This window comes from Mycteria americana, chromosome 7 (assembly GCF_035582795.1).
Source record: "Mycteria americana isolate JAX WOST 10 ecotype Jacksonville Zoo and Gardens chromosome 7, USCA_MyAme_1.0, whole genome shotgun sequence".
Classification (NCBI taxonomy): Eukaryota; Metazoa; Chordata; class Aves; order Ciconiiformes; family Ciconiidae; genus Mycteria; species Mycteria americana.
This window is the reverse complement of record NC_134371.1, coordinates 48,353,088-48,376,751: the sequence shown is the minus strand read 5'-3', so window position 1 is coordinate 48,376,751 and position 23,664 is coordinate 48,353,088. Positions and strand designations below refer to the sequence as shown.

Sequence of the window (23,664 nt, the reverse complement as noted above, 5' to 3'; positions counted from 1 at the left end):
ATGCTCCACACAAAAATGTAGAACAGTCCAAAAGCACAAAGAAAACCTTTCAGTCTTTTGCATTTCCTAGCCAATTATCATAATGCTGTGAAAGCATAATGTAAAAGAGAAATCTCCATCAACTAAAACTCACGCCTTCAAGTGATATTAAGAAAAAACAGAACAATGAACAACAGATTGTCAGTTACTGTAAGTACTAGTGTAGGATGAAAGAACTTAATATGCACATGAAAATAGCAAATATTTGTCATATATTTAGTCAAGTATCATAAAGCAATATTATTTTCACAACCAGAAAGTGTTATTTTTAAAATGCTTTATTTCTGGAATAAACTCTATGGATTTATACTTATTTGGAACTTCAGTCCGAGAAATAAATAAGTGCACATACCTTTACAATGTACAGCAATAGCACCGTCAGCATTTTCACAGATGTTCAGGAACCTCTGAACTATACTGTCGCTTGGTGTGCTTCCATCTATGAAGAACAGGTCATAATGCTCAAAACCAGCATCAGTAAAGCGTTTTGCCTCATAAATTTTTTTGTTCAGTCTTATGATTGATGTGACATTATGTTTCTTGAAATAGGGAAAATAGGCTTCAGGTGCATGAAGAGGATAACCTATAAAAAATAAAGTGACAATCATTTAATGTCACAGATGAGGTTCAAAGTCCTACTAATCAAAATTGCCCCCAAAGCCTTTTTTGAATGATAAACATGCTAATATTGAAAATGCTTTAATATTTTATTCAGCATAAACATGTTAAGTGATATAAAAAATTGTCCACAAAATGCTCATGAAGAACACTATAATTAAAAAAAGGATCTGAAAAAAAAAAAAAATTAAAGCACGGCACATGTGAAACACTGTACTGTCTCCTGTTTAGCTCATTCCTCTCTACAAGTAGAGTTTTATATATAAAGCTAGGCACATATATGAATTCAGCATTTCAGAACAGTTGTTTATCTACAGTCAAGCTGCAGGATCACAGAATAAGAACATGCTTTAAGAGGAAACACTGTGTTTATGAGGAAAATAGATTGGTGATCTACACTATGGACAAGAGGAACAGTAAAAGGATAAACTGTAGTACCAGAAATATTCTTGCTCCACTGTGAAGAAAAAAAACCTTTAGTGCCTTGATTCAGTTCAGAGACAAAAGGATCCTCTAGATGAAGACGGGAGGGTGGGGAGGGAGATCAAAGATGAACCACACCACAACTGTTTAGGACACTTTCACCAAATGTTCTCTGTCACCGAGGGTGTGAGGGAGTGTGTGCACATGCACACATGTCTATAGGATGTATGTATTTAAAATGTAGTTTATTCTTTTCCATTAACAATTAAGTCTTATAAACAAAACACAGGAACAACATAGCTACCACAAAAATTAGAAGGTATGTCATTGACCAAATTCACTGGTTTATCTCCAGAATTTTTATTCCTGTTCAAATAAAGTCCAAAAGCTTCCTCACAAAACATGGGTCATTTCCACAAGTCATATATGCATTAGTAGATGCAATTAGAGTCACAACATAATGAGAAAAATGTAGCTTTGTACTGTGTACTCACACTCACCTGGGTGAGACTTATTTGTAATGTCATAACTGGATTTTAAGCATTAGTGTTAATTTAGTAATTTTCAGTTATATACGTGTTAAAAGTAAGAACACAGGTTTTCCAAATTCCATGGAACAATTTAAGTAATTTTTGAAAAAATTCTGCAAGAAGGGACTGTAACAATGATTGGGGAAGAAACCCAAACCAACCTAAGTATTTTCTCCCTGGATTTTGTTTAACCTTTAGGAAACATGCTCACATAAACAAAGCGACATGGCACAAAGAATAAGGTGAAATTCAGCAAAAATCTGATTGTAGTTTTTAAATGACCGATTTTCCTTTTAGATGGACCTAATCTCTACTTTCCCTCTGTCGGTCAAGTTTCTCTTTTTTTATTCCATTGGAATCACATAGGTTCTTCCCATTATCCCAAGAATATTCAGTAGTAAAGGCAAACTTCTTTTTAAAGTCTTTCCTGGCCTTTGCTACAAAAGTCTTAATACAGTCTCCTTTGCTTTATGCAACTCACCTTTAATTCTGCATACTTACCGTATCAGGTGTCAGGTTCCAGGAGGAAAAGTAAGGGACCTGAATTTCTCAGGCACTTTGTCCCTGAATGAAAGTCACTGACTGTAGAAGAATTGGAATTCTTCTGACAAACAAGAATTCCAAAACCTTTAGAATTATGTTCTATGATCGTATATAAGATGTTCACTGTATGATTATTTCTGAAGATGAAAATTAATCTATAAACCTCTATTATCTTCTGCTTATTTGCTGTGACTGTTTAACATGTTGGAAAAAATAAGATCATAGAATAGCATTAAAATATACACCATACCATTTTCAAGTCTGCTTTTTGGGTGTGGTCCACTAAATGCTAAAAATTTTCCTGGAACAATCCAATTGAAGTCACCATTTTCCACTCGCTATAAAAATTTCAGAAGAGAAAGAGAAAAGCATTTTAGTATCTGTACATATAAGGTTAAAAAAATTACTCAATATTTTATTTTACTTTTTACTATGTTCTTGTTTTGTTATGTAAAACAAAACACTTCAACTGGAATTAGCTAGCTTACCTACATGGGACAAACTAACTAACCATAAGCTGCTTCTCAGAAATCTCTTAATAAAATGAAATGCAAAAAATTTTGCTGAAGTTTTCCAATAAAAGCAGAGAGATCCTATAGCTAAGATATTTCTCCCTTAGAGAGTTCAGTGTTTTAAGACACCTACTTATAACAACACTGACAAACACCAATATTCTTGTATGTTTTAATCAAAGAATACGGAAAAATGCTTCCCTGTAAGGCACTGGCTAAAAAACCCAATTCACAGAAAAGAAATTAAAAACCAATTAGCCTTCAAAAACAATTATCCTTTCCCTGTAAAAACTGAAATTTACATATTAGCATAAGCTCTGATGAGCCAGTAATCATAGAAGCAAAGTATAAATCAAATAAAAAGACTAAAATAAAAGAAACTTTCAAACTGTGAAGTTTTGCATTTCTTGCTCACTCTTAAATGAAAACTTCAAAAGGCTCTGCAAATTCTGTCAGTGCCAAAACTGGAAGCTTCTTTAGAAATACATAACTAAAGTTCAAAACTGCCTTCTTTTTTGTTTTTTAATTGAAGAGTGCTCATTCATAATTTGGCAATGCAGTTATTCTCACCATGACTTTTAAGGACACTGCACTCAGTTCAACTGCATTATTAAGCTTGTGTTTTTAGCTCTCAGCTCATCAAAACATCCTAATGAGTGAAAGGTTCTGATAATGGATGTTGCTGTAGTCAATTCACCAAGTGTTTGCTTAGCTAAGCCCATTAGGCTTGCTCCAAATGTCTTCACACAGTGAAAACTCCTGTAAGTTAACAAGGTTGCCTAAGGACTAGTGAACCAATCTTACTGCCAAGTCAGGACCCCTCGCCCCCCAAATTTGTATCACAGACTGCAATCACAACATTGTAGCACCTCTACCCCCTTTAAGGAAGAAGTCCTGTTCAATAAGTTAAAAGTATTTTTATATTTGTGTTACCAGTTTTATTTGTGAATTAAGTAGTTCTTTATAGTTACATGGGTTACTGTGAATAATTTAAATTTTAACCAATCTGAACTACAGATGTATATGTATATGTATATGTGTATATATATATACACTGAACACTACGTGCAAACATCGTTATTATTAAAAAAAGAGAACTTGAGTATTTTACATCTAGTCCAACAAAAGGGGAATTAACTGCCTTGATAATGTAGTAAGAGGAAAGAACTATAAACATGAAATAGAATTTCCTTTAACCTGCTCCCTTTAAGTCTTATGCAACTTTTCTCCACATAACTACACATTTGAAGACCTAACATAGCAAAAAACTGGAACATTTAAAGTTTTAGAAAAATAGCATGGGACATACCTAAACATACAAAGCTGACCACGATGCGTAAAATAATGGAAGACATACCAAAAAAAGGACAAAAAACTTAAAGATGGTTCCAAGTTCTTGCTTCTTAAAATCAGACAGTGGGCAGCATACTTTAAACATCATTCATACATACATACTTTTCACAAACTAAATTAATGTTAAGCGTTAAACAAGATAATGGGATAGCTTTAGTCAATTATTTTAATACTTTTTTCAGGCAGATTAATACCTACTATATATACAGATTCCTAAGAATTCCCAATCATCGTTCTGTACTCTACGTACACAATCATCATCTTCCTTTTGTACACAGAGTAAGCAAAAAAGCAGCTATTTCATACTGTATATTTTAGTTACTGTTCATTTAATTTCAGTAATTCAGCAAAGGCTATACCAATTTCTCAATCTAATCATTATGCAACATTACTGTACACAGAAATCCTTCTACAAATGCTTTTAAGTTTTGTGAATAGCTGTATATTATAGTGTGCCTATTGCGGTCAACATCTACTGTACAGATTTGTGTTGTAAATTAAGTTTTTCCACTGTTTATTCCTTTCCTGACTTTATGCTCTTTCTTGAACATTTATGAAGCATTTCCTATAGCTGTATGTATTTCAGATATGTACTGAGTCACACATATCTTCTTGCTTGTAAAACAAAATAGTTATGTATCAAACGTTAGAGACTTAAGAAAAGCAATTATCCCTAAAACTTGTTTGATATTAGAAATATTCAACTTAAGATAATAAATTTTAAAATAGACATTTTCAGACTAAGCAAATTTATTCTCATTATTTCCAAGTTTCCTGAAAATCGCAATAGAGGGGCTGGTGGGAAGAATGCTGGCTACAATAAGGTAACACAACTCTAAAAAGAGAATTTAATATATATTCAAATGTTTACTACACCTCTAGTTTATATATCTTTCTCCTTAACCAATGCAATTGCAGGAACTTCAGGGAGTTCCAAAGACAAGGTCCAATACAACTACATGGTTGTCACTGACCAGTAAAAACCCTTTCCCTTCCTTTGAGTGTGGGAAATGGTAGACAAAGATCATGCAGCTATTCTGGACCAGATGTACATACACCTGTGCCTGCGATTTCCTCTGTACACAGCCCAGTTCACAGGTGCAGCATGGGCATACTTTAAAGGTTCTCTGCAGCAATATAGCTTGAGATAACTGTCTACTACTAGCAGATAAAGGTGTGTATGTTACAGAACAAAGTCCTAGAACCATCTGGAGTCATCCAGAGTATCTATTCATAAGCTGTAAGAATGCTGGCAAAACAACCAGTGACATCGGTTAGCTTTCTGGGACTCCATTGGGGAAATATTTTGGATGTATTTTCATTACTGGAATCCCCATATATTGCATCCTTACTAAAAAAAGCTCAAAAAGTGCTTAATCTATGTAGCTATAAAAAATTTATTATATATCATATATTTATCATATATCATTTTCTGGATGAAGGGATCGAGCGCACCCTCAGTAAGTTTGCAGATGACACCAAGTTGTGCGGGAGTGTTGATCTGCTTGAGGGGAGGAAGGCTCTGCAGAGGGACCTGGACAGGCTGGATCGATGGGCCAAGGCCAATTGTAGGAGGTTTAACAAGGCCAAGTGCAAGGTCCTGCACTTGGGCCACAGCAACCCCATGCAACGCTACAGGCTTGGGGAAGAGTGGCTGGAAAGCTGCCTGGCAGAAAAGGACCTGGGGGTGTTGGTTGACAGCCGCCTGAATATGAGCCAGCAGTGTGCCCAGGTGGCCAAGAAAGCCAATGGCATCCTGGCTTGTATCAAAAATAGCGTGGCCAGCAGGACTAGGGCAGTGATCGTGCCCCTGTACTCGGCACTGGTGAGGCCACACCTCGAATACTGTGTTCAGTTTTGGGCCCCTCACTACAAGAGAGACATTGAGGTGCTCGAGCATGTCCAGAGAAGGGCAACGAAGCTGGTGAAGGGTCTGGAGCACAAGTCTGATGAGGAGCGGCTCAGGGAGCTGGGGTTGTTCAGCCTGGAGAAAAGGAGGCTGAGGGGAGACCTTATTGCTCTCTACAACTACCTGAAAGGAGGTTGTATAGAGGTGGGGGTCGGTCTCTTCTCCCAAGTAACAAGTGATAGGACAAGAGGAAATGGCCTCAAGTTGCGCCAGGGGAGGTTTAGACTGGATATTAGGAAATTTTACTTCACTGAAAGGGTTATCAAGCATTGGAACAGGCTGCCCAGGGAAGTGGTGGAGTCGCCATCCCTGGAGGTATTTAAAGGACGTTTGGATGAGGTGCTTAGGGACATGGTGTAGTGGTGGTCTTGGTAGTGTTAGGTTTACAGTTGGACTCGATGATCTTAAAGGTCTTTTCCAACCTATACGATTCTGTGATATTTGGGACTAATAGCATCTCAAGAAGCAGCTTGACAAGTCTTGAAAGAAAACATAAATTCTGTGCGTCAGCTGAGAGACCTTGCATCATATCCTAGGGGAAGGTTGGGAAAGCATGAAAGAGGTCCCAGAAGCCAGAAAGGCTATGAGAAAACAGTAGACTTATGTGATGCACTGAAATTGTAAGGATATTCATCCTGCATGTTTTTCACACAGAGCATACAGGTTTGGATGTACACACCTTACATATGAACACTGGGTTTTACTTGAACTAAAATGTGTTTCCAGTAAATTTTAGGTTGTGGGATACTGTTTATTCTAACTTATTTTAGGTAAACCAAACACATTGAACTCATTATTAAATGTACAAACCTCATAGTGTTCATATTCATCCACATCAAATGTCTTAAAGTCAAAAAATCCATGCTGCAAGGCCTAAAAGGCAACAAGGTGTCAGTTTATTCTGAAATATTATATATAGTCTCATTTTATAATACTGTTTTTGAGAATCAAAACTAAAACACTAGATGTTTGTGCTTTTGGCTTATTGAAGCCTCTATGCTAAGACAACATTACATTTTGCACAGATTCACAACACAGACAACAAAAACTCCAACATCACTAAAGCATGTCAGGCTCATTATTTCCCCTTCAAAGACATTACGATGGGACATAAGGTTGTTGCATATTACTTAAATCATAAAATTGATTCTCTCCACCCCACTATGTATGTTTTTTCTGTAAGGCAGATGACAAATTAAAAAGCAATTCCCTTTTTGTCATACACTCATTTAGTGATTTCTATGCTGAATACATTTTCACGCAGTTTGACATAACAAAAAAATAGAACATTAAGAGTTTATTGATTTTCTATACTTAATATGATACTCTGATTTTATCACCATAATACTCAGGCAAAATGGCATATACAGAATACAGTACTGTGTATAACCTGTATTTTATTATTTATTTTTAATACACATTTCACTGAGAATGAAGTTCACTTCTATCAGACAGTACGTTAGACTACGTTAGGCAGTATTTATTACAGGATTGAAAGAAGTCAAGTTTTGTATTTGATTACTGTACTATTATTAAATATGTCAATTTTGCACCAAAGATTTGTGTATAATACCACATTAAAAACAATTCTGTGAATAAGGAATTCATAGCCCAAATTTCTTCCAAGGAATAGGTGGAAGACAGTTCTGCAGCATATATTTATACTGAATCTACTACATTCTGAGAAGTACAGATATTACACAACATTCTGGGATTAAGGTGTGATTAAAAAAAAAACCACACCACAGATCTACGATTTAACAAACAATAATAATCAGTCTGCCATTATTTGCTACATATAGAGCACCTTTTTTAAGGCAAAACAAAAATACTTTTATTATAGACAACATAGGCTCAATGATCGGACCTGTCATGAAACCTAAGATACCGAGAGGTTTGTCTGAACAGCTGATTTTGAAAAATGTATTTCATTTAAGCATGGCTGTCTGGCTGTGCTCCAGAATTTCTAGCCCTCCCGAATTACATGTGTATGGTTTATGTGCATGCAAACACAAAATTTACCCAGGTAGACTAACATTTTATTTTAGATTAAGGCATACGGTTTCTGCTCAAAGCATTTTTACCTCTGTAGGTGAACTGGATGAAAATTCAGTGATAAATTTTATGGGAACAAGAGAGGAAAAACTGATTCTCAAAGTCCTTTTGATGTGTTTGTTGCAGATAAATTACAGTGACTGCACTGACTGCTTCACAGAGCTTCAGGATCTGTAGAATGCCACACAAATGAGAGTCTTGCTGTTAACTGACAGCTCCTTTCCCACCCCCACAGAACTAAAAATATTAAGCTTCATCTCTTTTTTCAATTTTTAAGAAACATTTGTTTTGCCATACTTTTAAGAATTACAAATAGTCTATAAGTGTACAGAACTGTTCATATAGCCTGCTCCCTTCATCAAGATCACTGGGAAACGATGAACAAAATTTAATCTTTGCTTATAGTATGAAATATATACTATAACACAAGGTTGCCAATTGGAGCTTAACATTCCCCAGGATGAGGACTGTTGAAAGTGACACATCAAAACACCAGTAAGATACATTAGTTTTCATTCTTTTTAAACAATTCTGAAAAGATTAGTGTCAAACACTGAACCAAGTGTTTTGGAGGAAAGTCGGGGCCAAGTATATGCAAAAACTGCTCAGATTAAATCACAGTATACCTAGTGTCTGTCTCACTTGACTTTATCAACCTATGTTATTCCCTATAACCAATGGTTATAAGTGATCTATTAGCAGATCTAGTGCGCTGCCTTGCACTGTTAAGAACTGCCCCCAGCCAGGCCTGGTGCATTTGCACATTGCAATTCATAAGGTGAAGTTCAGAAAGCTGTGAAAGGCCAGGCCAGCCAGGTAAAAGTGTAACCTTCTTCCATTGTCACTAGTCAAACACAGTCCTCAGTACCTTAGGCTTCATGACAGCACACTACTCATTCACACACATTTTGCTTTGAAAACAGATTTTCTAATGTATTTTAACAGTATTTTCCTTCACATTTTAAAAGTCAATTTAAATCTGTTTTGCTAAGAAAAAGTGTTATTACCTTATTTATTCCCTGTAAACAGTCCAAGATCGTAAGATTGTACGTGCAGTTCCCAAATGAAGCATCCCTATAGATTGAATACAAATGAATTTAAGATACACAGAATTATTTTAAGAACTCAGGGAAAGGTAGCACACAACGGAGTATATTCAAGTTATTCAATCCCCTCTGAGAAATCTGAATTAAAGTTTGAAGAAGACATCTTTTTAGAAGCTTGTTCATGCTAAAGCACTCCCCTAACAAAGATGTAGCTCAGTGTAATGCAGTTAGATACTGCAAAGTATTTTAAGTGCATGTTTTACACCATCTAACTACATGCCCTTTAGCAAATTATTTATGCTGTCCTGGAACAGGAAGCTTCGCATCCTCTCTCAATTGTGTAAGGAGTGGCAAATAAAGCAAAACTTGCTCTAACCATTATTCAAGTCTTAATTGAGTTATACTAACAAGGAAAGGCAAATAGACTACTAGTGTGGATTTCATTTACAGGATCTCATTTTGATGCCTGATTATAGATGTGATTAAAAATTATCCAGATATAATTCAGTTTAAAATTACTTGACCTCAGTTCTGCCATTATGAAAATAACAATTTCTCTTTAAAAGATGACAGGATACCCCAAAGCAAAACATATTCAAGCAGTAACAGACACCAACATAAAAATAAATAACACCACCAAAAAATAACAGCAACAAATGTATTGTGCAAAAAAGAAAATGTACTTTTCAAAGTCTGCTTCAGACCAGTTTGCATGTTAACAAAATTCTGCCTGGGCAGATTATTTCCTAATCACTCATTAAAGAAATCTTTTATAGTCTTGCTCTAAGCTATCTTATCCAGAATGCTAAGAACTGCAATTTATCAGATAGCAAAATTTTAGGTTTCAGCCAGATACATCTTTAATCTATAATTGATTCAAAATTTCAGTCTTTCATTGAAAACTTTCCTTTTTTGATAGTCTACCTGCTATAAATAGTATGAAATTTGTTATATTGATATGCTCCTTCAATCCCAAGTACTTTCAGAGTAGAATATTCTTACCCATTCTTTAAGAGCAGAATAGGTATAGCAGTTTTGAGCAAGCAGTGTTCATAGAAAATGTATTTAAGAAAATTAAAAGCTACAATTTTGGTAGTGTCATATTACAGGCAGGCTACTCTAGAAAAGCTTTCAAGTTATTAGATTATTAAAAAATACTTAGCCACAATGTTTTAGAATGGGAACTTTAAAGTGTGAATAAACCTTCAACATCCAAATCCAAAGTTTTTCAAAATGAAAAGCCATAAAGTACTTTCTTTACATTAGATAGGCAGAACACACCAAAGCTGTAAAATATAAACTTTACAGACAATACATTTTTGAGAGGGGGAAGTTGGATAACAGATCACGTTAGCACAAAAGCATTTTAGCAAACAAAAAGGTCTTCCGAGCAAAAATTCTTAAGGCCCCAATGGGAACACGTACATCACAGAAAATCTTTAAGAGCTGTAACAGTTTTCTGCAGGGGCTGACAGAAACAACAAAACCTAAAACAATGCAAACCACAAAATTAAGTATTTAGAGAAATATGAATTGAAGATATGATTGTAGCAGACATTCTATATTACATGTTATTTTGCTGTAACAAGAATAAAATTTTAATTTTATCTATATGTATATAACTACTTCTTCAACTGATAAGGCATCTGATACTGCAGTACATAAAAACAATACTGGGAAAAAAAGCTACATAATCTCTAATCCATTAAGAAGCAGCGCTATGAGAGTGAGAGAGAGAAGGGAGAGGGAGGGAGGACATTGAACTTCACCTCGATGTACAAGATAAGCCTGCCACATTTCCAGGTGTACAGTATTCTTAGCTACAGTTCCCACAGACAGCTATTACCAGTGGAGTGCACATGGATGCTAGCAGCTAACATCTATTGCCTACATCATCTGTGCCTCAAATGTCTCATTTCTGTTCCTGTGCACCTAACCATTAAAGTAGGTGTACTCTGACTGGAGAAAACAGCTCTGCTGACACTTGCCATCCACACACAGTGAAATAATAGAAAGACTGAAAGCCAGGAAAATTCAAATAGGCAAAGTTTTGGAATGAACAAATAAAAAGCTGTTTAAACCTAATCCCAAATTCTCAGAAATTCAAAGAATAGCAGTGTTCTGATTTTTTTTTTTTAAAGAAATGCAACACACTGAGTTAACATCTGAAAAACTCACACCCCCATCGACCTTTTGCGGCAGAATGTGATAATGTAAGGAAACCATAAACAAATGCTAGATATGAATGACAGTACAGCATGATAGTGACATAACACTTGGAAGCAGTGGCTTAATATTACCTAATGCTTCAAGGGAAAGCATGATGTTTGATGAACCATGGCAGATACTGAGCATATTATATCAGACCTTGCCATAATCTCTCTCTTTCTCTCCCTCTGCCTCTCAAGTATCTTCTGCTAAGAAAACACAAGCAAATCATAAAAATTCCTTCTATCATAATTTGGAAAACAAGAAAATGGAACAAAATCTATGCACTTGTTTTCCTCCTTAAAGCTGCAGTAATTTTTATTTTAGCACTCCCAATCCTTTTCAGGGTAAATGCAGGAATACATATCTTTTTTCTTTTCTAGTTTCCAAAAGTACAACTGCCTGATTAGAATCAATTCCAGATGCAAACCCCTTTCTGAAACATTGCTGTTTTATGCTCCAGAATTTTAAGCTAAGCTGTCTACAGGTATCAAATTTTAGGTGTAAGAAAAAAGAAATCCATCTGGCAGAAGTTTTATGTATAATCCATGAGGACTCTGCATGCTGGATCCATTGATACAGTAGAGAGATACATGAAGTACAGATAAGGCAAGTGCTTGTGGACTCAGTATTAGGGGATGAAACCCAAGTTACCAGTTTCTGAACACACAGCGAGTAACAAAATGCACTTTTCAGAGCTGTTTTAAATATTAAAACAATATAAAAAACTAGTTTATTTGTGAAGCAAAGTCGCAGTGTACTTCTGAAGTGGCATTTTTTATATTCAATCTTCCTATCAAATAGATGATTTCCTATTATTCCAGAGAAGTGTTAATATTCCTTTAGAGATTAGTCAAAGAGCATTTTGCAGAAGTATTAGAGAGGACAGATGCTTAATGCCAATCTTACTGCCAACTACATGTCTAGAAAGGCCTTGAAATACTCAAAAGGCTAAGATTAAGAGTTTATCGTGACCTGATTTCCTGAATGTTTTAAATAAATTGCTCGAGTAAAATATCTTTTTGTTTAGATGGAGTTGTCTAAGGTATTTTAAGTCACTAATTATTTTAATTCTTTCTTTGTTAAAAGCAAAAACAAAACAAGTCTCCCTCCCAGTCACCTAGAGGGCTTCCCCCGGTCTGAGGCTGAGTTATCAAGTTCTTTTTCTAGCCCAGAGAAATCAGTCAGAAGTTATGTCAAATCATTAAGAAGCTTTGTAAATATTTAAAAAACAAATTTGATCTTATTTTCTGAATCCTTCTGAATTAATGCATTTACTGGAGAAAACTAAATAATTAAAAACTAATGCAGAACAGCTAGTTCAATTTCACCATTCTTTGGGTCACCCATCTTCCTTCCTACTGATACATAAATTTCCAGACCATGGATAAAAATACTGGATACTGTCAGAACTAGTAATGACATTTACAGAAATCCTGTTAGAAATACAGCTATTGTCATACCACATGGACTTGAGAAGTCAACTATATAGCGCTAGATCCACCAGCACACATTTTCTTTCTACCAATGACAAATATATTTCAAAGTTTTAGAGCAATAATTAATAACAGTAATTTTAGCTTGCATAAAATACAATGGATTCTGAATGGACCACACTTTGTACCACAGTAAAACCAAATGCAAGCTCCAACAGTTATGTGGAAGAGGTCTGTAAAGAAAAAATACCTTTACTAACCTTGAAGAAACATGTAATTTTAGATGAAATTAAAATTAATTCCAGACATTCTTCCTATTTAAACTTATTCTTCTCTGTCTGCCATACACAGTCAGCATCCTATCCTACAGAAAACTAATGCATGTGCTTACATTTAAGACAATAGTAATTTTTAACTTACTGGGACTACTTATGTGTATACAAAACATTTAGGTGTTTTTACTGGTGCAAGCCAAGCTATTTGGATTTCAAATGTTATACCTTTTTGTTCAACTCAGAAGTCTGTGTTTAAAAAGCATAAAAGAGAAGGGAAGACCTCATTTCATATCAGAATAATAGAACAGAGCACATACAGACATCTCCTGCACAGTTTTACAGTGTGGGTGCTCAGATTTCTGTTGCTGATCCATGTTTCATTACAGTATTCTTCCAGTCTTTTATGGCCAAATGCATAACAACCTTGATTTTCAAACAGTGTTTTACCAACTATTACCTGATAGTACTCTATTTACTTTCAAAATGAGAAGAATGTGAATATTTCTGTGAGATACAGATGTAATATGAATCTGAGCCGGCATTACAGAGCTGCAAATCCCACATCCGATTTCACAGTTATTGTAGCTGACCTCAATACTGCATAACGCTTTCCCTTTCACCAAACCTCTAAACACTGTCAATAAGGAAATAAATAGTTTGTTTCCCCAGCACTTGCCAATAAAGAAACAAAACCTAAAAGCTACAAACTAAAAATCTAGCTTTGAAATTCATGTCATATCTAGAGACTGAACACAGTAATACTAAAATATATTTGTTTTTTCTCTTTAATATAAAGTCAATACAGAGTAGTTTGAGGTAAAAATCTAAAACTTAGTTTCACAATAGGAAACTGGTATTTATGATGATTTTAAATGGTGTTAACACTGTTTTCTTAAATGGAAGTGAGAAGATACAGTACAAGATCTTCGAGAGACTAGAGCGTCACCAAGTGACAGTGAATCAGCCAAGAATAAGATGAAAGTATCTCAAAGACAGTAGTGCCTTATCCTCCTGCTTTGTCTTTAGCTTTTCTATTATAAAAACAAAACCAAAAAATTTCCATGTATCTTGTAAGAGCGTTATTCTGATTTCCTTCCACCCCTGAACAATATTTGCTGAAGCTGTCTTTAAATGAAATACCAGCTGAAGATCTAAGCCGATTAAGGCTTTTTGAGGTCACTGAGCTGGATGAAAGTAGATCAGTTTCCCAGTGTAAACATACCTCATTCATGTAAACATATCTCAGTCCTCCATAAAGAATCTGACAATCCTGCAGCTTCTACCTATTGGAAGTTGTCTTTTTTTTTTTCCAAATAGAAGACACTTCAGATATCAAATTAACGAAGTTGTTAAATAGTCTAGCTGTAACATTAACTGGTCATTGCTCACTGATAAACTCTTGCACTTGAAACTATTCAAATGGAGATGACCTATACTACAGAAGTTAGATAATATCTAAGTTCCAGGCTCCAAGAATAAATTTAAGTCAATAAGTACTGAATACCAATGATTAATATCTCAAATTATTTCCTTCCTAAACCTTAGAATAGGAGGGAAGAGGTAAGACATTTGGGTTATGTTTTTCATTGTACATAAGAGTCATTTCAGTCCTTCTCAAGACATGAAAGGTGTGGAAGGAGTGCAAACTTTCTCATAGCACCAACTTGTTTCTTCACAGTATAGCTCAATGCCAAGTAGATATACTACCCAAGGCAGTGCTGCTGCTTCCAGCATAGGTCCATTTGCTAGAGCCTCTGTATCATGCTATATATTGCACCAGACATATCTCAAATGTCTTAGAACAGACAGGGGGAGAAAATAATCTCAAAGGCCTTGGAAAACCAGGGAAGGAGGAATAAATTATTTCTTCCCCATTCCCAACTAATCTAGATTGTCTCACTGCAGGCCCTCATCAGATCTACTTGCCCTCCTCTCAGCCCCAGTAATTCTTAAGCTTCTTATGTATCTATTCCAGCCTCTTCCTACAAATTCAACTCCTAAATATCCCCTCCCTAACTATCAGACTCCCCATTTCTTACCTAGCCTCCTATCTTGGCAGAATCCTTCAGTTTATTTCCTCACTCCTCTTCGTCTCACCTCCCGTACAGCTAGATTACACAGCCTTCTTTCCCAGCAGGACAAACTATACCGCAGGTAACAGAATCTGCTTAGGCTGTAATCCAGTGCCAAGACCTGACATAGTCCAAAGCAGCTCCAAAGGAAACTTAAGTGCTTTCCAGCTCCACACCATACAAAAAAGAACGCTCAAGAAATCAAGATGTTTAATTCTTCTAGCAAAAGCTCATAACACTGCATTCCTTCTAAAAACAGCAAGGCTCTGCTCAAGATGATTGCCTCCCTCCCATCCTCTAAAATAGCCAAAGCTTGGCGTTAAAAAAAAAACCAAACCAACAAACCCCAAAAAACCACCACAAAAACATACCAAAACCCAACCACACCACAGAAAACCCACCACAAAAAAAACCAACCTCCCAAAAAACCTTTCGTTTTAGCCAATTGTTTATCTCTCAGCAACCAAGGACTTGAAACACATGGACAAAGGCTGCAGAGGAGTTACATTTCAGAAGACTGCCTACTCTGTACATTTATTGCCCTCTTCTCCTGAAGCTGACAAAGGGACTGAAATGATTATACTTTTGTAATCACTTTGACAACCCAGACTGCAAAAACTGAGTAGTCCCTTTGCTGGACATTGCCTTCTTCAATGTTTTCAGTTAGTATTCTCCCCCCCCCAGGAAACATGAAATGCTCTTTGTATACAATATAAAGCTGTCTTCATTAAAATGTTGCTGTTTCTTCTATTTTTTGACCCCTCCTTTGCTGATCCCAGAGTAGCTAACTATTCTGTTTTGGAATAGAATTTTATTAATTCAAACACATGAGGATTTGCTTTGAATAATTATTTAACACTTAAAATGAAATTGTTTCATGTCATTAAATTTGTTACTGTGGTTCTTATCAGCTTCACAAGAGATCACAGAGCCAATTACTTTCACTACTCCCTACCAGTCAAGCAGAAATAGCATTTTTAATTATTATTACTACCATTATAATCATCATTATTATAAGGAATCGGTTGCAAGGCAAAAGTCTGTAGCCTTTGGTTTGAACAAATAGGGCCATATGAGACTGTTCTGCAACCACACTACTCCTCCCAAGTTTTCTGTCTTACAATTTTGGGATCTGACAACTAAGGCTCTTTGCTTTGTCAGAACCTCATTTCCGCACACTTAATCTTTACCTTGGAGGGGGAGAAAGGAACCTAAAGACTGCAATTTACTGTAATTCCAAACAGTAAATTTTTTTTAATTGGTGAACAAGATACACCTATTATCAGGTAACATACATCCTCCACTACTAAGAGAGTTTTGCTTTTTAAGCAAGTTATGAATAAACTAAGCTTAAGATTCTGAAAAATTTAAGTCACCTTAGTATTAAAAGCTCTTATATGAAAGAAATACTCCTGCCAAAGTTGAACTACTGAGAATTTGATATGAAAGGGAGAATCAGGTGGGTTTTTTGTGGGTTTTTTTTTTGTTGTTTTTTTTGTTTGTTTGTTTTTTTAGACTCCACTAAAATGCTACATAGTAACCCTCAGAAGGAAGGGAAATATTGCAGGAAATATTGTTGCTTCCCCAAACTGATAAGGAGACAGAAGAATGTATTAACACCGTTTCTGTGCTCAGAATAATAGAGTTTGCTTCAAAGAACTTCTTCTAGAAATTTTCCAATAGCTGCACCTTCTGTAAATGGAAAGGACCAATGTAATTATTTCAAACTGTGAGAAGATCAGGAACCAAAGAATCTAAAAGGTAGAGAAAACTATACATTATTCTTTGGACTATAGGATTCTATAGGACTTAGATCATCAGTCCTATATTTTCTATAGAATTTGGAGATGTTAAAAAACACTGACATGTTTAAATTAACTTATTTTTTTATGCATTGTACCAAGTATCTTTTATAATTAGCTGAAAAAAATATGATATCAACAGCTCAGTAAACTTTTTGGGCTTTGGAGAGCTATTGATGACCAGGTGAATGTATAAACTGTCTGCCAATAAAAGCTGTCACTGATTTGATACCTTTTTAAAAAAATGTGTTCGATGGTTTAAGATTTCAAAGTCAAACTGGTCTTCACATACAAATCTACCATCCCAATAGTTTATACTGTATCTGGCTCCTGTACAAGCTATGACAAGACAGATAATCTGATCTTCCTTTGCTGAGTGGCTGTAGAATCAGGTGAATTTGATATAGACAAGGTAGGGCTACATTTACAAATGCATTGGCTGACAGTGCACACTATTTGTAAAACACTGACTCCCCTAAAAAAAAAAAGAGGACATTGACCTTCTTGCAGTTGCCTTTTATTGCCAGTGTGAGGTATTTTTATTCATGAAGTACAAGGGCATTTCATGGTCCATACCATGAAAAAATCTGGTAGTCTCTTTATTAGGTAGGCGTGATAGCTAAAACTCCTCAGATTCAAGTCTCAATATGACCTTAGTACAGAGAATAAAGACAGATTGATAGAAATTATCTATGATTCATTGAAAACAGAAAGGCAAAGCAATTTAATAACTGGAACATCAGTACCTGTTCTGTAAAACAGAGAAAATATAACAGCATAAAACCCCCTTCATTCATGTAAGTCTAGCTGGTTAGGTACTAGGTAATTTAAAAGATTTTAATGACTTCCAAATAGTAAAACATGATATGTCATAAAGAGAAGTTTTAATTGCTAAATCACAAACATGCTAAGAACTATTTTCTAAACCTGACAGTTTGCAAGACTGGGAGTGTTACTTAGAACTTAAATCAATTGGAATGGCTTTATTATTCCAACACAGAGCAAGTAATTCCACCAGAAGTAAAAAATATTTTTTCTGGAGTTCAGTCATTTTGATACAATGTCTGTATCAGACATGAAAAACTTTTCTGGGAAGGCAATCTGAAAAATTTATATTTAGCAAATTCCAAAACATGAAAGTTAGGCCCATTTCTCATGTTCACATACCTAAATGGAAGATATGGTGGATTAGATCCAGACAAAAGTGTTCTGTAAGCTTCTTCTGGTGTTTTCTTCAAGTATATTACCTAAAGGGGGTGGGGGGGAGAGGAAAAAAAATAAGCCCTGAGCCTGAAAAGTCATTAACCACATGTACGCTTCCCCCAGCCCACTAAACTCTTAAGAATGTATACTATAATCCTTTATGACCAACTCCTATGACATTTATAGGTCAGAAAAGACATACCTACACAAAGTAAAAGATTCAGAAATCAACAGAAACTGGGATTTCTGTTTTGTGTCATTCCCCCCCCTTAAAAAAAAAAAAAAGAAAATCACATATTGCTGCAACTGAGAGACTTTACTCAACATCATACTAAGATGAAACACAGGCATCTATGCTAGGAGTTCTCTGTCCAGCTTCAGATGAGTCAAAATATTATCACAGCAGCTGACAAAGGAAACATTTCTCCACCACAGCTCAATGGAAGATTTTCCAACACAAACGTGTTTTGATTCCTAATTGTTAATATCAAACTACTAATTAACAAAAATATCCAATTCAACAAGTTGAACCTGTTAGTATGAGACCAACATACAGTTAATGTAACACCCTATGCGAAGGCTCATTCTGCTATTGCTGAACACTATCAGCTCAGCTTGCTTACTTACGTAAGAAATTAGAATACAACCACATCTTGTTGCATTTCAATTCCCATTTGTACAGTAAAACTGGTCCTAAAATAAATTTAACTTGGAATACATATTAAGCAAATGCATTATTTACAAAAAAATATTTCATCCAGTTTGGAGTGGCATATTTCACGTGCACAAACATGTTCTGTAAACAAAGCCACACGCTTTTCCTAGCCATTTCCCCCCAACTCACCTTACAACCAGCACCTACATGGCTACTTTTTAGCTCTACACACATTTAAGTGTTGAATGTAAAGTATTCTAATAATTATTTTCTTAACCAAGACATAGGCTAATTCCTGATCTAAAAGTTTTATTCAAATCTTGACCTTGAATACATTAGAATATAGCTAAGTGGTGGTCACTTTCAGAATATTTGCAATTTGTTTTGTGTCTAGAGTCATATCTCAAGTTAATGGGATTCTTAGTATTCTGTAAGTTGTCAACATGGTAGGTAGATTTTCTTGCATTTCTTCCTCAAGCATGGACAAGGCAGACAGAAAAGACAAGATAAGGATAAAACAACAACAAAAAAATTGACTCAAGTAAAACAGCCTGAAAAACTCTTTGCCATGATGCAATGAAAAGAGGGTCCAGAATCATCTCTGTTTTTCAACTACCACCTATTTCACTGCTTTGAACAACCGGTCTAATTTTGGACCAAAACCCTCTATACAAACTGATTTGCCTTCAAAAGACCAGTTCCCTGACATGGAGCTGTATTTCAGTCTATACTCCAATGTTGCTGCTCCACTCAGAGTCACACTGATAGCATGGATCAGTATAATCAGTACCCAAAATGAGGAACAAACGCCACTTATCTTCAAATGTTAAATCTCAATACTGTGGCAGTGTCAATATTGCTGTTTCATTTAGCAAGTGCCCAAATCACATGTTTCTCAAAATTAATGTCTCTGTATTTGCCCAAACTTCCATATTCCTCCCTCCTTAACCTCTGAAAGCAAAGGTTTCCTGAAACCTTCCACCATCAAAACAGACCACAATTTCTGTATGAAAACCAATTTATTCTGTGTTATCAGAACAATTGTTTCTAACTCAATTATTGGATTCTTTTTTGTTGGGGTCAAACCAGTAATTACTAATATTGAAACAGATTCAGAGATTTACTTAATGGATATATGTATTTATCTAATTCAAAAAGTGGAGGCGCCCATTTCTTTTTAAGCTGTAATGGTCCGTCTACAGCAGTGATTGCTAACTAATGGCACCAACTTCATGCTTTCAACCCCTGCAGCATAGCAATGCTATTCTGTTTTCATAGTATTTGTAAAAGATTCTTTTAGCCCGTGAAAGAAGTCTCCTTTGTATTACCTTTATAGTTCCCCTTACTACAAAGGTTTTGCATTTAAGAACAATGCATCCTGTACAATAGATTTTGGTGGGGGCTGTATTTCAGAGAAAAATACTGATTTTATTCATGTCAATTAGCTTACATTTAAAGCCTAAATTCCTGCTTATAGTCAAAAGATCCTTAGAAAGTAGTTCAGAGGACTTCAGGGAAAGAGGAGTTTCCATCTTACACAGTAGGGATTCAGAAATCTGAAGTAGGGGCAAATTTGTACTATATGAATGTTTTCCCAATGCTGGAGTTTTTATTTCACAGAAGTTATGGTACTTCAAAGCTGTCTCTGCTCAAAGACATATATACATGACATTTTGAACCAAACACTGCTAGTTGTCTGTCCACAAAGCTCATAATAAATACACCAGGATGCAACCAGGAAAAAGATATTAAGAACACAAAAGGAAGGAGGAGAGGGAAAGAAACACTGAACAGAGCTCCTGAAAAAAACAAAATTATCACAGATGTCAATAATAACACAGTAACTGAAGGAGGAAGGATAATGAAATGGAGAAGGAAACACTACAGTACATGTATTTAGTACTTAAAAAGTAGTGATATCCATTAAGAAAAACCCAGGAGACCGTTTTCTGACTCATCTTTATCAATGAAAACTCGGCAACTGAAACTTAGCTTCATTTTTTAATCTACTATGATGAATCTTCAGAGTGCTTTCATTCTGCAACACATACAAGTAAAAAAAGACCCAACACAAAGAGCCTGTAGTGAATATTTTGCATAAATTGAACCTGTATCTAAGAAATAATACAAGTAAAAGCCTTTAAAAAAAAAAAAAAATCACTTTCCAGATAGTAAGTATGCTCTTACAAAAGTTGTTTTACAAGGGACAAGGTTCTCCTCCGTTTCCCCACTGTCACTACTCAAACTCATATCATGTGGCACTACTACCTGTAAAATACAGGTTCAGCAAGTATTGAAAATTTTAAATTATTTTTTTTCTCTGACATTTCCACTCTTACATTCTCAACTTCCTGAATAATTATGTGGTTGAAAGATAAAGCTCTCCACAGTTGGGACACTATGCAGGCACATGATATGTAGTAATACTGGCCACATACACACTGCCAAGAAAAGTCATACCATGTGTCCTAAAAAGTTTACAGAACAAAAAGGGAATTATTATTTTGCAAGTCCACCTTAACACTCATCCACAATATTTCAAATACTATTTGGATTCATCTTGTTCCCACCCGCACCTGCCATTTTCAAATTAGAAATATATGGAACAGATCCACTCTAGAGCTGCTAAGTTATCACAAGAATTCTGTGAAGCCAATCTAAAGCAGTCTGAAGAAAGGTGTTACTTGAAACAGCAAAGAGGCTGTACACGCTGCAGTAACTGAAAAGCCTTTGTACTTGCTGACCCTCCAAGGGAGGGATTACAGATTTGAGCAGTAGCGTGATATGCTTAGATTACAAGAGAACAACCCCTTAAAGCTTCAGGTAGGGCTGAGAAGTCTAATTTATATTTTTAAATTAGGGAAAAACACTCCTGCAAGCAAGTGACTGAACATGCCATAGTAGTTTGCTAATACCCAGTTGTTTGCTGTAATAAAATGACAAACTTAAGAACTCAACGGCTCTTGCCCCTTTACAGAAGTCTAAAAAAAGGTATTACTATCAAAATACACGCTTAAAGTAATTGTGAGAAAGTATGACCAGTCCATCTGCTATCTACAAGGAAAAGGAAAGAGCTCACTGGATCTCTCTTCAGAGTTTGTTGCAGTATGAAAGCATTATGTTTCACCAGGACTGCTCAAAAGTCAGATTTTGGTCTGCTAATCAAGTTTTGATCTTTGAAGAATTGCAAGAGATATCTACTACTTGTATGCTACAAGGGTAGAATTAAAGTTCTAGATTTACCAGGAGGAACAAGTGTCATACATATATGTTCTCTCTTCCCCCTGCCCCATTTCTCTAGACGTACAAGAGTCACTGGTACAAACAGACTAGTATTTCTCCTGCTCTTCTCCCCCAGGGAATTCAAACCTTACTAGATAGCAAAGTACACAACCAGGTAGGGGTTCCTTGGCTTCCAACCAGAAAAGAAACATAATAAATACCTTAAGAATATGGAAAGAGGGACCCAGACCCCAATTCATCCATATGTTATCAGACAGGAGAAAATGCACTCTCCTTCATGATTTCTCGAAGAATGAATTCTTTGATGACAAGTGGGGAGCTCATGTAATCACTTCAGTATAATTCAGTTAAACCTACTCCCTCTCACCCCCCTCGCTCCCCCAGATAGAAACTACTAGCACAAATTGAGTCAAACCAGGCTACTTTAGTTTTGGTATGCATGAAAGTACTTGGTAATACTATTTTAAAACTATTTTTAAACACTTTTTATTTTTAAATTAACTATTGCCAAAGACTACATAAAAAACCCTAACAGCTAAAATAAAGTCTCCAAACAGATGAAGAGAAAAGCAAAGCAACACTAGCTTCAAAATATTCTCTGTGGCACCTGGTAAGACTTTGCAAAACCTAGTAGCACCCTGTTTCTGACATCACTGAACAGTCTATGTTGTAGTCTAGGCCATTTAGGAGGAACCTTGAACTTCTCTGTAAGATCAGAGAAGTCTGCATGTTCTTCTGTTCTTGTAGCACTTTAAGTATTTTTTTTCTTTTTAATCTGAATTTTATGACAGAAGTAATCTTTGCAGAATTCTTAAGAGCAAGGACAGTAATTTAGCAACTGGACATGATTAGCCCAAATATATTGAAAGTCCATGGTAAAAACTGAAGTTTAGAAACTGCATCTTCCTGAGATGCAATTTACAAACAGACAAGCTCTTGCCAACAGTTTTAAGACTTAACTTTCGCTTAAACTTATGACTCATTAAAATATGTTAATAGCTATAGCGTATTTCAGTTCAACATGTCTAAGAAGCTATTTAACGGAACAATCTAAGTTGCATAATCACCACTGGAAACTCATTCCTAGAACCTGATCCACTGTTTTCCACGTTTCATTTTACACTTAATTTTTTAATACCAGGACAAATAAAACAAGCCTTCTCAATTAACTTTCACACATTGCTAGAGTTCATAGCTATAAGGCTTTCTGGTCCCAAAAAGCTTGTATAATCGAAGAAAAGACATAAAGTCTAAAAGACCTTAAATCAAAGAGTACATATATTTCTGTCACAGTTTGGATATTCAGATTGTAATAGATCAAATTGCCAATTACACACAGTTCTTTTACTGAAGAATATGATAAGAATTCCTTCAGGTCAGGAACCACCCTATCACGTAACCTAAGAGGGTACAACTACTGCATCTGACTGAATATAGTATTTACAGGTAAAACACTCAAAAAATGCAAATACTATTTCTTGAGTGTGAAGTGAATATGCCTGGATTATAAAAGCTAAGCCTCTGCAATTAAAAAACAAAAATCAGATTAGGTAGATCATAAATAACTTTTTAGAATAAATAAATATTAATTTTATTAATTTATTGGTATTAGTATCAATCATTATAGAAGAAGGTGAATGAACTCTGGTAACTTGGAAGTTTAGGAATACACATCTATAGAAATAATTCTGGGATGACATACTTACATAACATATTGGATACCTTTGTGCAAACTGTTTTCC

The 23,664-nt window shown here is 35.4% G+C and overlaps 1 protein-coding gene across 5 annotated transcripts in view; it reads right to left on the bottom strand.

Moving 5' to 3' along the window:
* The window catches only part of CDC14A (cell division cycle 14A), a 68,011-nt gene that overhangs the window by 21,222 nt on the left and 23,125 nt on the right, over positions 1-23,664 (bottom strand). For all 5 annotated transcript variants that reach the window (XM_075508252.1, XM_075508255.1, XM_075508253.1 and 2 more), the window contains exons 5-9: positions 17,989-18,068; positions 8,990-9,056; positions 6,738-6,800; positions 2,404-2,491; positions 392-622 (exon numbers count right to left, since the gene is read on the bottom strand). In XM_075508252.1, coding sequence (XP_075364367.1) covers positions 392-622; positions 2,404-2,491; positions 6,738-6,800; positions 8,990-9,056; positions 17,989-18,068 — 529 coding nt within the window. The remainder of the gene's footprint in view (positions 1-391; positions 623-2,403; positions 2,492-6,737; positions 6,801-8,989; positions 9,057-17,988; positions 18,069-23,664) is intronic.